This window comes from Pelecanus crispus, chromosome 1, assembly GCF_030463565.1.
Source record: "Pelecanus crispus isolate bPelCri1 chromosome 1, bPelCri1.pri, whole genome shotgun sequence".
In the NCBI taxonomy this organism is placed as follows: Eukaryota; Metazoa; Chordata; class Aves; order Pelecaniformes; family Pelecanidae; genus Pelecanus; species Pelecanus crispus.
In genome coordinates this window covers 44730070-44745202 of record NC_134643.1, presented here as the reverse complement: position 1 = coordinate 44745202, position 15133 = coordinate 44730070, and the positions used below count along the sequence as shown (strand labels likewise).

The 15133-nt window shown below is 39.8% G+C and overlaps 1 protein-coding gene across 3 annotated transcripts in view; it reads right to left on the bottom strand.

Annotated features, from left to right (window-relative positions):
• Positions 1-15133, bottom strand: part of NAV3 (neuron navigator 3) — a 273398-nt gene that overhangs the window by 49304 nt on the left and 208961 nt on the right. For 2 of the 3 annotated variants that reach the window (XM_075728018.1, XM_075728019.1), the window contains exons 14-17: positions 13020-13290; positions 10108-10813; positions 8050-8538; positions 1463-1504 (exon numbers count right to left, since the gene is read on the bottom strand). In XM_075728018.1, coding sequence (XP_075584133.1) covers positions 1463-1504; positions 8050-8538; positions 10108-10813; positions 13020-13290 — 1508 coding nt within the window. The remainder of the gene's footprint in view (positions 1-1462; positions 1505-8049; positions 8539-10107; positions 10814-13019; positions 13291-15133) is intronic. The other variant, XM_075728020.1, reaches the window with a different exon arrangement.

Here is a 15133-nt window from a genome sequence, read left to right as displayed (position 1 = left end):
AATGAGCACCTTCTTCACCACTGTCATGAGCCATCAGTGTTCCCCAAACAGCAGAGCAGACAGGGCTTTTGATACTCTGGCTTCAGGCTTGCAAGGCACAAGTATTTCTGCTTAGAAAGCAAATTAAATGAACGTGTAAATTCTCATGTTGTTCTTGGGGTTTTGTACAATATTTTACAGCATTAAAACATCTTGTCCTGATTAAATATTTACTTCCTTTCTCCTTTCAAAAAGACAGCTATGATTTTTGTTTATAAATGTGGTAGAGCACAGTTACCCAGTGGTTATCGGATCAGAAAGATGGCAAAATGAGAATTCAGGATCTGGGTCTTGGACTAGGATCTCTGCACATTAAATCAAACTCACGGTCTTCCTGGGATAACTGATCAGGATTATATGCCTGTAGGCTGTTTTCCCACTCCATTTCACTTTCAGCTTTCAGCTACCATTATAATCGTACAGCCACAAACCTCAATCATCCCACTGTACCCTTGCAGGATCCTCTTTATGCCTCTTTCATGTCCTCCACCTTTTCCATTCTCTCCCAATCCAAAGTGATTGTTTTGGGATAATGGGAAATTTGATTAAATTCTTTTTAAGGAACGGATAGTGCAGAAGAGCAGAAGGTGCTATCTAGTGACAACACTTTAGCACTATCTTAAAAGTTCATAAAATATTATTTATCAATAACTCAGGAGACTTAACCGTGTGATTTCAGTGACTGGAAGGCTGCAGAATGTCTGTGCACATTCACATCTACCCTTGCTCGCCAAATCTCCTTCCTGGATTAGGAAGGTAGGCTGCCATGCCTGATGAAACCAGACAAGTTACCTAATGATCCCCTCTTTTAACCACAGAGCACAGAAAAGGGTAGATAACTTCTGGTTTCTGTGATGAAAACAGCTCTAATCAGTGGGGAATTAGTAGTAAAGTCGGAGTCTGAGTATTGCTGGGTAGGGATTAAGAAGACTGGCTGGAGCAAGGCTCATTTTATACTTACAAACCTTGGATATTAAGATTAGTATTTTTTAGCCTTTCCCTTTAGTAGATCTTCAATTCAAATTGCATGAGTGTTTGCATTTAGAGTTCAAGTTCAGATCCACCTCTAAAATGTTGTTTTTCTCAATAATGTTTTCAACAATTAGTCCCACTGCATTGCAAAAGTATCTTGTTCTGTCTCTTTTAGCTCTCCAGGATTCAATGCCTTTTAAGATTCATTGCATAAGGAAACTATCCTTAACAGTATTCACTTTCCATGATATATCTTGAAAGGAAATTTATTTACTAGGCAGACTTGGAAAGAACAAGTCTACTGTTAAAATCTATGGGTTTTGGTTTGAATCTAAGTACCAAGAACTCTGTTGTAAACAGGATCAACAAAAGGAGAAAGAAAAGGAAAGACAGTGTAGAAAAAGTTACAGAAAAACAAAGAAGTAGCAGTCATGCTCAAAAAAATATATACCTTAATCCCTTTTTGGGTAGTGTATTTCTGTCAAGCTGCATGCTGTTAAAACAAAAAAAATCCCTAAGGACATACAGTAAACAGGACTGTTCAGATTTACAAATTTTAAAGGTCTAGATATGTGTGCATAACAGAAGGTCATTTAAACCTTTTTAATATATCTTTCATGATAAATCCCTCACTCATTGGAGGGGACAATAGGACATGGGCTGCTGCACATTCATTTTTCATCTAGACACGCTCTGGGCTGGGTCAATAGTAATTTGGAGACCGTCCAAGTCAGAAAGAAGTCGTTCCTTACCATTTCTAACCTTCCTGCAGCTTCACCCTGCAATCTGTGTGAGAATCATATGGTCACAGTATGAATCTTTATTTTTCACAGTTGCTTATGATATGCCAATAGGTTTCCAAAAGAAATGAAGGTTGCGGCACCTGCTAAGAGACAGCATGGCCTTGCCAGAGCCAAATGACAGCTCTGCTTGTAGAAATATGTGCTAAATATACAGATCCTTGGCTTTCTGTTGTGGTGGGGCTCACATAGTAAGGTGATGGCGGGGACAATGAAAAGCGGCACCAGAGCAATGGTGTTCCATATTCATGTACACATGGTGGCAGAGTGGCCGATCACTGGAGATCTATGGCTGGAGTTTTCCTAATTTAAACCCCATCACTAGAAGGGCACCCACTAGCCTTCCTTCAAATAAATGTCATTTGGGCATTTCCTCATAAAGACTTGGTAGATCGGTCCCTGACTAGTGTGGGTTGAATTTGAACTAGTTATCATCAAGTAAGTGTTGCAATGGTTTTTTTTTCCCTTAAGAGCATAATTTAGTGTCACTGTATGGATTAAATTGCAAAATGGCTTTAGAAAGTTTCTGTATTACATATCATAATCACACCTCTGAAAGCAACAGTAACTTAGGACCCTTCCTACCCAGGAAAACTCTCATGACATTATTAAAGGTCATTTTCTATTGTGCCAGGGGTGCTGCAGGCCCCACTGCCATGTAACCTTGATCCAAACAGGTAAAGGCAGTGAAGTGGCATTAGCGATCCATTACCATTAGGGCTCAGACTAATGGAAGTAATCCCCTCTTACCATCAGGAAGTTTTATAGCAATTTTACTGGTTTAGTCAGGGCCTTGGGGAGAAAGCAAATGGAAGGAGAAACTTTGCAGGATTTCTGCACAGGCCCAGCTATCGTGGTCCATGTGAAAGTAGTCCTCTGTCAGACAGAGGACTGAATTTTCAGCATTGTCCTCCCAACATAACTAAAAGAACCAAAAATCATTGGTAAAAGAGAACATACATGTGAATGCATGATTTATGTATTTTTTAGTCTTTTTCTTACAGAGAAGAATGGGGCCTTGATTTTCCTTTATGCACCTCTAAATTTCAAAACAAATAAACATGATGATAGTAATAGAACCAGTTTCTTCTGCAAATACTTCAAACATCCTAATGAATAATACATTTTCTAATATTACTTTAGGTTCTATGTATTTCAAAATAATCTATAGCACATTATGTAAAAATAAAGGAGCCAATCAGTGCTCCTTTAAAGTAATCCACAAGCCAAAAGTTGTAAGTTAGTCAGATAAAAAGGCTAGTAGTGACCATAGGATTTTGCTAAAAAATTTCTGAATTCAGGCACCCAAATGAAATAGAGGTGAATATTCCTCAACATAAGCATGGAGATATTGCAACTGCGTAAAAGTTAATGTAGCAAACATTCACTTTGCTTTTTTAAAATACTAAATCTTATGAAGATGGTCCTAGATTTCAGATAATTGCATGAAACTATTAACCACGGTTCTATGTAACTATTAATTCAGACCCATAACTGCCCATATCTTTTGAGTATCTGAAAGCATTTCTCCACCAAGAAGCTGGGTATGTTACTTCTACAGAAATTGGACCTTTGGTAAATAGAACTGAACTGTAATGTGCAGTGATCCCATTAGGACACTACCAGCCAGACCTCAGCGCTCAAAAGATATCTAAAGATGATATGAAAAAAAGTCAGTCCTTTCCTGAAAGAAACAATGCATTCATAGAATCTGTCTCTTTGGCTCAAAACAAATACCAATATAAAATGAGGCTGAGAATATTGTAAGATTCCTGATGTTTTCCTTTGCTATGTCAATTGCCAAAAGCAGTCTTGTAGGAAGATGCATCCAGATGTAGGCTGAGTTATTAAGCCTACCATAGCTCCATTCTCTTTTGTTTATTTTGCACTGCTGAAACTGTCTGCAAGTTCTCTGGGGGAAATTACAGAAAGCCTTACAGTTCTCAGCTTCCTACTTGCCCTTGGTGTTGAGGTTAACTTGGGAAAGGGCCATAATGCTGTATCTTTGGGTTATATCTAACTGCTGCAGAGCTGTTAGGGAATAAAACAAATTATTGCAAGCTAAGAAGCACCTGGGGAGGTCTAGGGCAGGCTGGGCCAAGCTGGTAGGGGACTTAGAAATGCGTTTCTCCAAAGGGATGAGCACACAAGAAAATCTGATACATGATGCACTGTTTCACACCTTAAAACTACAACCATCAACTACGGTGACAATTTAAAACAACTGAAAGTCTTAAGGAGCTTAAGTGGATTTCAATACACTTTCATGGCCCTCAGAACTAAACATCCTTTAAAGTAAACCAGAGCAAGCCAGTCGTGTAATTAGAAACTACTTCCACTCAGCTAATCTTAAAATGCAGTCATTATTGCTGATGAGACCACTCTTAATTCTTATATTTCTGCATTTTTTTTATGCATCCCTTGCTGTGTCACTCAGACCAAGCAGAAGACACACACAAATCTGCAATGCCCAACAGCAATTAAGGGTTCAAAACAACTATTGGTGAAGTGTCCACCTGGAAAATGTTATCAATTAAAGCAGTGATATTTCACCAATTAACCCCAGCAGACAGTTTTATTTTAGAGTACAAGTACCTGTATGATTTATTTTAATCCCTCTAAATTGTTGTAAGCGAAAATACAAGTGTCCTCCCACATAGGGAGTTATACTGCTGTAACAACAGAAGTAGACTTGTCTAAATAAATACTGCCAGTGCAAAACCAGCAAATGTCCTGACGGAGATGCAAATTTTGCTGAAAAAGCAAATATTTTGCTACTGTTTACTGAATGCATTTTCTGGTTAGTACAATACAAAAGAATCTCACAGAATGACACAAAACTTGTCTGGAGTAAACTCTGACGCTGTATCAACGCAGCAGTTGTCAGGGAGTTGTGTGTTTATGCCATCCCGTTGCTTGGTGGGTAGCCTGAAGACCAGTGTGAGCAATGTCTGATCATCCCTGGAGGGATGCGTGGGCAAATGTAGCAGAGCCCTTGCAGACTTGCTGTCTCCACGGCAGGTGACTGCTTTTTTTGAGGCAGTCAAGGGCTACTCTCCTTAGCAGGAAACATAGATGTACCCTGAGATTTTGGTCTCATTTTCTAGGTTCTTTCCAGTTGCATCAAATCTTTCCTAAAACTTGATGTCCCAAAGTCTTCAAGTTAAAGCTTTAACATGAAAAAGTAGAGTGGGATAACTACTTTCTAAGACTTACGTGTGATACTTTCATTTTCAAAATACTGGGAAAATGCTTTGTCCCAGCAATGGCACTACAACCCCCTTAGACACTGCCTCCTTTCTGCAAAATAGCCTCATCATTTTCCATTTTGTATCAGTGCAAATATATCTTGCCCTGTTATATCCCTTCAGGCTAATAAACCATTGATCACTAGGCTTTGATAACTCTTTACCAACTGGTCATACACCTTACTTTATTTCCTTCATTGGTTTGTGAGAATGCACTCTGAAACAGCACCTAAAGCCTTACTACATTCAGGATTTTTTATCAAGTCTAATTACTCTCCTCTCCTCACATAGCCTGTTTTCCTGCAAAGGAATTAAATTAGTCTTATTTAAAAGGCGGTTAATGGCAAATCCCATGTTATCTGTTACTTAACCCGTTTTGTTTAATATGGTCTGTATCTTTCCAGGACCTGAGGCAAGGTCACCTCGCCCACAATCTTCTCGTCCTCCATCCCAGCCCACCTCCTCACTCCTTCCTCAGCACAGACCCTTTGAAACCTCTTCAGTCCTAATGACTGCAGGGCTATTTCAGACTGTGTCTGAAGCAGGGAAGTGAAAAGTTCATCAGGACCAGTAAATCGGAGCAATCTTTAACCTTCTCATCCCCCCTTAGCATGCTTGCCATTAGTGATGCTTAGCTATCAAATTGCAGTTAATGCTTCAGCCAAGCAAAGCCATATTTATTTGTATCACCTATTATTAGCTCTCTTTTCTCTTTTAGCTTTCCCTAGGCTTTCTGTGTGTAGAATTTATGTCACTTGCTAATTGTATGTCATTTTGTGCTTCGGTCTTTCTGATTTTGCTCTACATTATATTAATATATCTCACTATACAGACTGCTCATTCAGTCTTTTGCAAGCTCTAGAGTGACTGAAGAAAAAGAATAAGCCTCTTTGCAGATAATTTCTTATGCCATGCCAGGCTACAACTAGTATTGCCAGAAGCATCTCAAATATAATCTGAGTTTACAAAGGAAAACGGACATAATCTGTTGCCAAACATGTCTGTCCCTAACATTCCAAACCAATGCTTTTGTTGTGAGAAAATACTTTGCTACATTTTACTGTATAAAACAGTTCAGAAATAACACAGCACTTGTAAAAGACCTGTCAGAAAAATCAAACTGCAAAAACCCTATTGGGGCTATAACTCAAGAAATGACACCATTTTCTCTAGGTACATATATTTGTTTTGAGGCCAGATCAACATGATAAATGGCTCTCTCTGGACGCAGTCATAATATCCCCATATGGACAAATCTGAAACTTAAAAATATTGCCAAAGGCAAAGTATTTGGAACCACTGAAATTAAGTCACTGAACAAATACATAAAGTATTAGTAGTGGGGGTTGCTCAGGAGCTTATGCCAAACCATTAACGTTTTAACTGTAATGTTTAACATCCTCTGTATAAATATGATCTTTGGCATAAATTCATACTCTTCCACATCATCCTATTGACCTCACCATCCATATATGTAGCACTAAGAATTAGTGAAGGCTTTTATAAGCTAACTATTAATAATTAACTTTCTAAGAAATATTGTCAAGTTCAGTTCATGGCACACAATGCAAATTACTATTTAAAAATTACGGGCACAGTACAAATTACAAATCACTTATGTATCAGTGTATTTTTAACTATTGTTATCATACATTATATTGGTGCAAACATGTGTTTTATAGTGTTGTATTTATACTAGTAAGAGGTGTGATTTTAGCTGATATAGTAATACTTATGAATACAACATAAGAGAATGAAATCTGCGGAGAATTTCCATCTAGATTTGGCAGAGTTGTTTAGGGGTTTGGTTTGGTTTGGTTTGTTTTTCTTTAATGCTGGTTCACTGCAAGTGAAATCTTTCCATGGAAAGGATTGGTATTGAAAAATCTCTGGTTTTGTACAAAGGGAAAAAAGTTCCTAACATTGTATATTTTTCACATGTAGACAAAAAAGATCTTTTTTCCTTCAAATAATTAGGTATTTTCTAAACAACTAAGTTCAACCTTTAAAAGTTTAAAATATTTCTGACTCAGTATAATTTTCTTTTTTGGATCAAAGGCTAATGAAATATTTCATATTGACTTTTCAGTCCCCATGTGAGATAAGAGTTTCATTGTCAAATCTTGAAAACTTTCGCAGGAAGTGAAAATTACTTGCTTCCTAGCAAAGTTTATTTTTTCTCTCTTGCAAAAGTCAAATCAATATTTCACACACACACAAACACACACACGCACAAAATCATGGTACAAGCGTGCCAGGGTGGATGCACCACTTTGTAATATTAAACAAATGGTAAAATAGCTGCAAGTTAAAAAGAGCAAGCAGAGGAAAACCCTTTCTTGCTTTTGTTTGTCTGTTCCAGACACTCAGCAGGACTGTGCATATAGTGAGGGTCTCATCTTGTAAACTGTCTCCCTGCCAGTGAAACTGCATTTTAGTAAGGATCTGTGCAATGATTACCATGTAAGAAGCAACTTGTCAGGACTGGGCATTTTAAGGCAAGACTGGTCAGCTGAAGGCAGAGGCCCACCAGCTCTGCCTGTGCTGTGAGCTAATGGGAAGAAAACTGGTGGGGTCCCGCTGCTGGAGAAGATTTGTTAGCAAGAGGGCGGTGATACAGCTTTGGAGCTGCCAATTGCTGGGACAGCAGGTACATCCAGCATGCAGGAGTCATTCTGTGGCTGTTTAGATTTGCCTTTAATCAGACAATTTTCCCCCTTTCTCTGGTTGTACTCCAGAACAAGGGCACAAAAAAACTTCTCAAGACAGAAAATGTGCTCGTAAAACCTTAAAAGGCAGTTGATCCCATGTCCAATGCCTGCGATTACTTTCAGCTTTCTTTTCTTCCTTCCTTCCTTTTTTACATAAAGGACTAAGCTGCTGATTAAACAGTGTCCCTTTAGGAAAACAGGTGGAGAGTTTATTCTTTTGGCTCCTGTCCTTTTGCCTCTCACTGGTTTCGTGGTCACTGTATCTATAGGCAAGCTCACCTTTCCGAAAGAGTAGATCTGACGCTTCCAGTCCTCATGAGCAGGCTCTGAACCTCCTGAGTGCTTGTTGTCAGTCCAGAGAGAGAGCCATGATGGCTAAGAGGAAGGTCAATAGACTCGGAACTGGTGTGAAGGCTAGTCATGGACTGGTAACTTGGTGTGTCCTTACTGCCCGCTGAAGAGCTGCTCAGGTTTGCAGCCCACACAAGACCACCTGATGTGAAAGAGTGCACTGAGGCGGGACTGGAAGCCAAGGAGTGACTTAAGCTTACAACATCTGCATTTAAGTCCGAAGGTTTACTGAAGAGGGGGCTGCTGCTACCACTTTGCCCACCTGCACTGCCCATGCTGCCTGTGCCCGAGGATGGCGATTCCAGGCTGCCTTGCCGTGCCAATGTGGTACTAGGGCTGGGCATTGCCGATGTGGGTTTCACACCTTCAGTACTGGGTGCAGAGGCAGCTTTACCACTTGCCTTGGCACCAAACAACCTAAATGTAAAACAAATAGCTTTAGAGAAACTGATAGCCACATTAAACATTCATGGCGTAACATCCTAAGAGCCAAACTACACATTTTTTAATTACTGCTACTAAAATCATGCCTACCTAGTTGATCAATCGCATCGCAAAATTAAATTCACTTAACCATATCGTAATAATCAGGGTTTGTTTCATTAGCAACAGCTCTCATTCACTCCTGTTCAGATGTGCTTTTTGCACATGCAGACCCTCCCAGAGAGAGTTAAAATAAGCACATTTTTGTCTTATTAGTGCATAAACAGATTACACTTTCACCCAAATTCAGGAATTAAGCGTTCCCACGGCTAAGTCATTAGCTTTTAAACCCTTCACTTCTCAAATCAGCTAAAATGATTGCAACAAACACTTGCAAAATCCTTCATAGTTTAATAAACATCTAAGTATTTGTGTAAAATTTCCCTCCCGTTGTTCTTTTGCACAGATGGTCATATGGTCATCGGTCATGTAGTAACCATTCAGACGGAATAAACTGCACCAGAGCTAAATGGGCTCGGTTTGTCTCCAAGGACAGTCATGACAGAGGTGTATTTCACCTAATTGCTTCCAGCAATTCTATAGAAGAAAATTCTACAATGATGATGAAAAAAACCCCTCAAATCCTCTCAAACCGTTGAAATAAAAGCTCATGTGATGACTTAATGTTTTACTGGAAACATTTGAAGCTGTAGTTAAGGTGCAGCTCATAAATTAATAAGAAATAAATGCAAAACCTATCGTGATGTAAAGTAAACACGGCTAATAACATAAGAATCCATTTTACATATTATGAGGCCCACAAAAATCAGCTGCAGCTCCCCAGCAGCCTGGAGATGCTGTTTTCATAACTAGGCACAAGAGGGCACTATTGGCTTTTTCTCCAACAGTGCAAATGCTCCATCCCAATTTATACTTCATCCAGATTTATACTTCCAGAACGTTACAATAGAGCATTTCCAATTGAAATTTAGCTTTGCTAATGTTTGTGATGAAAGATGTAACAAAGCTGCTACGATAATGTAATGCTTGTAGCCGGAGCTGCCAACAACGTGAAAGCAAATACTTTATTTATCTATAGAGCTCTTCAGTTCTCCAATCAGGCTATGGCATCGCCTGTTCTAGTAACTGAATGTGCCTGAACGAGGTGTCAGTCTTCCCTTTGGGGGTTTACTGGAGTATTGAGAGGGAACTTGTCATGCGCCTGAATATTCAATAAGAACTTAGAATCACAGAATACCTCGAGTTGGAAGAGACCCATAAGGATCATTGAGTCCAACTTACTCTAGCCTTCAAACTGTTGAACGGGAATGTACCTAAAATGCTCAAAGCTCAAGGAATAGACATTTCAGGTCTGGGAAGGTCTTTACGCCTTAGAGAAATAATTGCATTGTGTGAAAAAATATTACCCTTTTATCTTTTTTGCATGTGTTCTCTGTTTGTGGCAAAATATGCCCTTCAAAGGCTTTTTGCCCAGTGATTCAACACATTGAAAATCCCTGCTTTATATACTGCAACTTCAGGAATTCATAGAAAAGCACTAACCTTCGAAAGGTGGGTGAGGCGATATCTGGGTATTTGGATCCCGGCTGCCTAAGTCCCGGCGTGCCAGAGGCGCTTGCTGAAGTTGGGCTAGATTTGGGGGAACTGGACAGTGAGACGCTCTCAGAATCAGACACGGCCACTTTCTCTTTTTCCTTGTCCGTCTGGTTGATGGTGACAGGGCTGGACCGCCCGGACCCAATCTTGCTCGGCTCTCGCAGTTTGGTGGCAGCAGCACCGGCAGACTTGCTGCTGACGTTGGAGTCGATGCTGCTGGTGCTGGAGCGGTGGCCGCCCCTGCCAGGGATCCCGCTGCCACTGGATTTTGATGGGCGAGGCAGACTTCGATACTGCAGAGTCGTCTTCGAGTTCACGTGCAAGACACCATCATCCTGATTCTGGGAACCGTCCAAGCTCGTTTTCCGCCCTGCGCTGGACTTCCCGCCAATGGCTGAAGATTTTGGCATTTTTCCTAGAGTCGCCGACCCGCTTGTGATAGTCGCTCCACTTGTGGTGATTATGGTGGAAGATCCCATCCCAGACTTCTTGAATCCAAAGGACCCTGTAGCAGTTGATCTCCCAATGCCAGAGGGAGGCTTTTTTCCTTCGTCGCCACTGCTTTTTCCTGCATCCGATGGAGAGCGCTGAATGGAGGCTCCTTTCAGGGGAGTTTTCACTTTTTCTGAAGCTTTTGCATCATCCGTTTTTCCTAGATAAAAGTATATTTCAAAAGGTCACTTGTGTTTAAGCTGTACTGTCTCAATATCTAATTTTAACACTATATGGTTACAATTTCAAAATGAAAAAATACACAAATAGAAAAATTACCCTAAGAAAACAGACCAATTTGGTCTTTAGTCCCCCATAAGCAGTCAGGAGCAGGTATGAGACATTACAGGTAAGCATTAAGAGCTTGAAATTCTCCTGAGAACTTCCAGTTTCATATATAGCTGGAGAGTATAGATGTAGAAAATTATCCTGAATGAACTGTAAGGAATTTTGGGGGGGCTTTTTTTCCTAGTAATAGTATTTCTATATGTAAGAAATAATATTTGAAAATAAAACATGACATGCAATTAACATTTCCAGATGTATGACATTAATTATGCATGTAGAAATTAGTGGTACTTATTGAGGTCTTTGGTTTCCACTGATTACATTTTTTACCTTATAACTATATTTGTTCTGGTTTTAGTTACACAAAATTATCAGGGAGAGATTATGTTGTCATGGTATGAAACTTCTTGATCTATAATGATATCAGTTACATGAGTTAATAGTCTTTGTCATATCCTTGATACCTTTTCAAGATTTTTGATTTTCTGAGAGGCTGCCTTCAGTATTGCACAGACACATACCTATACATCAGTTATTTCTACATAATGTTATTGTGACATTCACAAAGGTTTAAATAAGATATTTTCTTCCAGCTTAAAAGAAAATACCTTCTTCTTATTTTTATAAACAACTTTACAGACAAAAAAAATCCCATTTCTCTTCTATTCTAATTTGTCCTTAAGCATCTATTGTATGTATTGTTTAAGCATCTATAGCTCCTAATAAGGAACACATATTCAACATAACAACATTTTAAATTCACTCTTGAAGTGATTATGGGAGTTTTGGAGGTGGGTGGCCTAATTTGTCTTAAGGAACTGAACTGTAATAAAGAGCAACACCTACAAGACAGAACTAAATCCACGCATGTTTTTATGCAGTGCACATTTTACGCTACACAAACACATGCACATGCCAAGATACAGATCAGACTCCTACACTGAGAACACCCAGACGAGTACTATATGCTTCTAAAATTAAAGCCTCCGTCCTGTGTTGCACAGTGGCTGCCTGCTCGTCTTCAGCAAAATAGAAGACGTGGGAAACTCAGCATGGCATGCGGTAACCCTTGTGGTGGCTCCTTTTTTAATCACTATCGCCGAGGTGTCATTTCTGCATCCATATGACCACTGATTGCAGCAATGTTCCTCAGGGATCTTATAGAGCAGAGGCTGACCAATGTTTAGCAGTTCCAAATTGCAAAGAAACAAGAGACTCACAAAGGATTTTAATTTATTCTGAGGAGTCCTTTGCTAGTTATCTTTACAACCGGGGGTTAATGCATGCTTATGCAATGTTTTGTCAGGACAGGACAAAGGTCTAGAAAATGTCCTATAAAGGGTCAATATTTCCCTATTAAAATGATGAATTAGACGGTCTTAATAATGATGTCTTCTGCCAACTTTAGATTTTTTGCTTCAAAACTAGATTGCGAAAGTGGCTACTACTTCTAAGAGGCCTTATCTAAGAGAACTTATCTAAGACTGAAGAAAGTGTGTAAAAAGATTTTTTTTCAACTTGTTAAAAATGAACTATTGAATACCTGCAGTATCTAGAATGTGACAATTCAGCTTTAGTTCAGAAACACTCATTCTGAGTCCCCTGACTCGAATGTTAAACCTTTTTATCCCAACTTCTAATCTTTTGCCATTTCTATGCATATCTTCAATTATCAAAGGTACAGGCTTTCTTGAGATCAAAGCTAAGGCAGACATGAGTCCAAAAGTACTTTTAAGGATTTCCTAATAGAAGCCGACATCCTCAAATGATAGTAAAACAAAATGTAATCACAGTTTATGTTAGGGATACATTCATGCATGATTAATAAATTATTAGTAGGTAGTGTAGCAAACTAACAGTTATAGAGATGAACAAGTTAATATATTATTACAATCTTGGCTTGCAGTCATTTATGAGAAGAACCACCAATATGCTTACAGTTCCTCATGTCTGTCACACACTGGTAATATCCATTAATTATTTTTAGCCCACTAAAGATTCCTTACTGCTTATAAATGAAGTCTAAGTATAAAGCCTTAATTTTCAGTGCTGTCATCTGAACTACAGAAGTTTCCTACCCGGGGTCTTGAGCGCACTTGTTCCTGCTTTGTGCCTGGACTGAGTTGTTCCTACTTGTGCAGTCATGCCTCTCCTCCAGGATCCGGTCTGTGAAACAGAGAGAGATGCTTTCTGCCCCCCCTTCTCTGACTCTTCAGACAGCCCCGAGGGAAGGCCTTTCCACTTGCTACTGCTGTCTACGCTGCTGTCAAAATCTTCTTCTGGTTTCTTCAGTTCTTCAGTGCTGCCCCAAGTTTCACTGTCTGTAACTGAGCGCTTCTCTGAGTCCGTCTTCAGCTATAAGAGATTTGCATGAGAAATGGTCAGTCTCAGCATCTTCAGTATTTGCCGATTTCTTAAATCACAGGAGGGAAGGAGAATAAGCATACTGATTTTTTTGTAGCAAGGGCCATGGAAACTTCCCTTCTAAAACATTAGTATCTTGGTCCCAAAAGTTTAAAAACATTCCCATTTTAGAAAGACATTTTTCGTTTTTCTTTTATTTTCAAAAGATATCAACTCTTTCCTTCATAGATAAACCATAATGAAGTGAAACATAATTTACTCTAATCATCAGTGGTGATACCCTCACCACTCCACAGCTCCCTCTGAATTTCACTGCACTGAGAGGTTTTACTAAAAGCTTGAATGGGGGGTTTCCTAAATATACTACTAAAATCACCTCAGTCTGATTCCATGCCTTTTCCTACCCAAATCTTCCACTGACCAAATTAGAAATATTGCTCCAGCAGCACTGAGTATGTTGTGCTACCACTGAGCAAGGATAACATCTTCAGCAAAATTATCAGTGCTACAGCTGATGGCTTTTCTACTGGTTTGTCTCCACCGAAATGAATTGTTTCCCACGAGAAACTCACTCTAGCTATATCAGCTAGCAGAGCAGCTAGAAGAGAGACTTATGCAAGCAGTACCCACCAGCCGGGTGAAGGTAACCAGCTGGGGTCACGCTAGCTCTGAAACTCAGACCCATGTGGAAGATGCCCCAGTGAGGACCTAACACCCCTGCAGCATCTGCTTTCCCTGGTGCCTGCTGATAAGGGTGTGCTGCAACAGCCCAACAAGACAGACAACGCAGAAGCTGTGAAAGCAGCTTAAAGATAAATGTTGGAGGCTGACCCTACCCTCTGTGCTTGACAAGACTCGCGTTCTTTGTGCTGACAGGCTGTTCGTTGTAACCCTTCCTCCTGTGTTTTCCTGCAGCCTCCTGACCTCAGCCTCAAGCCTTATTTGCGCATCATCACCTCACCAGTCCTGCTTACCTCTGCCCCTCTTTAACAGCAAAAAGTGGTGCTGCTCTCAGGTATCACGCTTCATTACTCTTGTCTGATACAACCACAGCCCTTCCCTCATACAGCCAACCTAAGCGGGACTGCAAACTGGATTGCATTCAGGGGAGGGCTATTTATTATTCTGTGTTGCCACAACTCCTTCTCCACAGAGAACCCTCTGTGGCTGTTTCCTAGGCACTGCTGTCATAAGCGGGATTAATACCGATTAGATGACCGACAGAATAATCAGTTGCTGTTTACATATTTGTCATTTGAGGCGTACAAAAATGCAAAATCCCTCTGCACTTTTGTAATTTCATATGTGCTTTGGAGAAGTTAGCACAGATTTTGGGTAAGGATTGATGGGAAAAGAGCCCAAGCAAACATCTACACAAATATTGCAGGGTTCTTCAGAAGAGAGTTTTCATTAGTGTTATTGTTAAAACATGTGTAATGCTCCCAGAACTTTTCTCATAAATGAATGTTATAAACACATAGCTATACATTTTTAAAGCAAACTGCATCATTTCCAAGAAATGACAAGTATAATACTTTCTAAAAGCCTCTCTTCACCATTATGGGATTCAAAAAGCGATGTTAATCCTCTTTTAATAAGAAAACAACAACAAAATATGCAATTTCTGCCTCAGGCTATAGCCAGCTTGCACTGCTCCAATCACTTAAGAAGCCTGCAAAAGGGATCTCTATGTTGCATGAGTATTTCTTACACCTGGTGAACAGCTGGCAAAACACTTATATATTCTGCTCATCTCAGCTTCTGACTGAGATTGCAGGCTCACATGGAGTACAGTGCGTTCTGATTAATCTGCCTGGTAAAGGCAGAC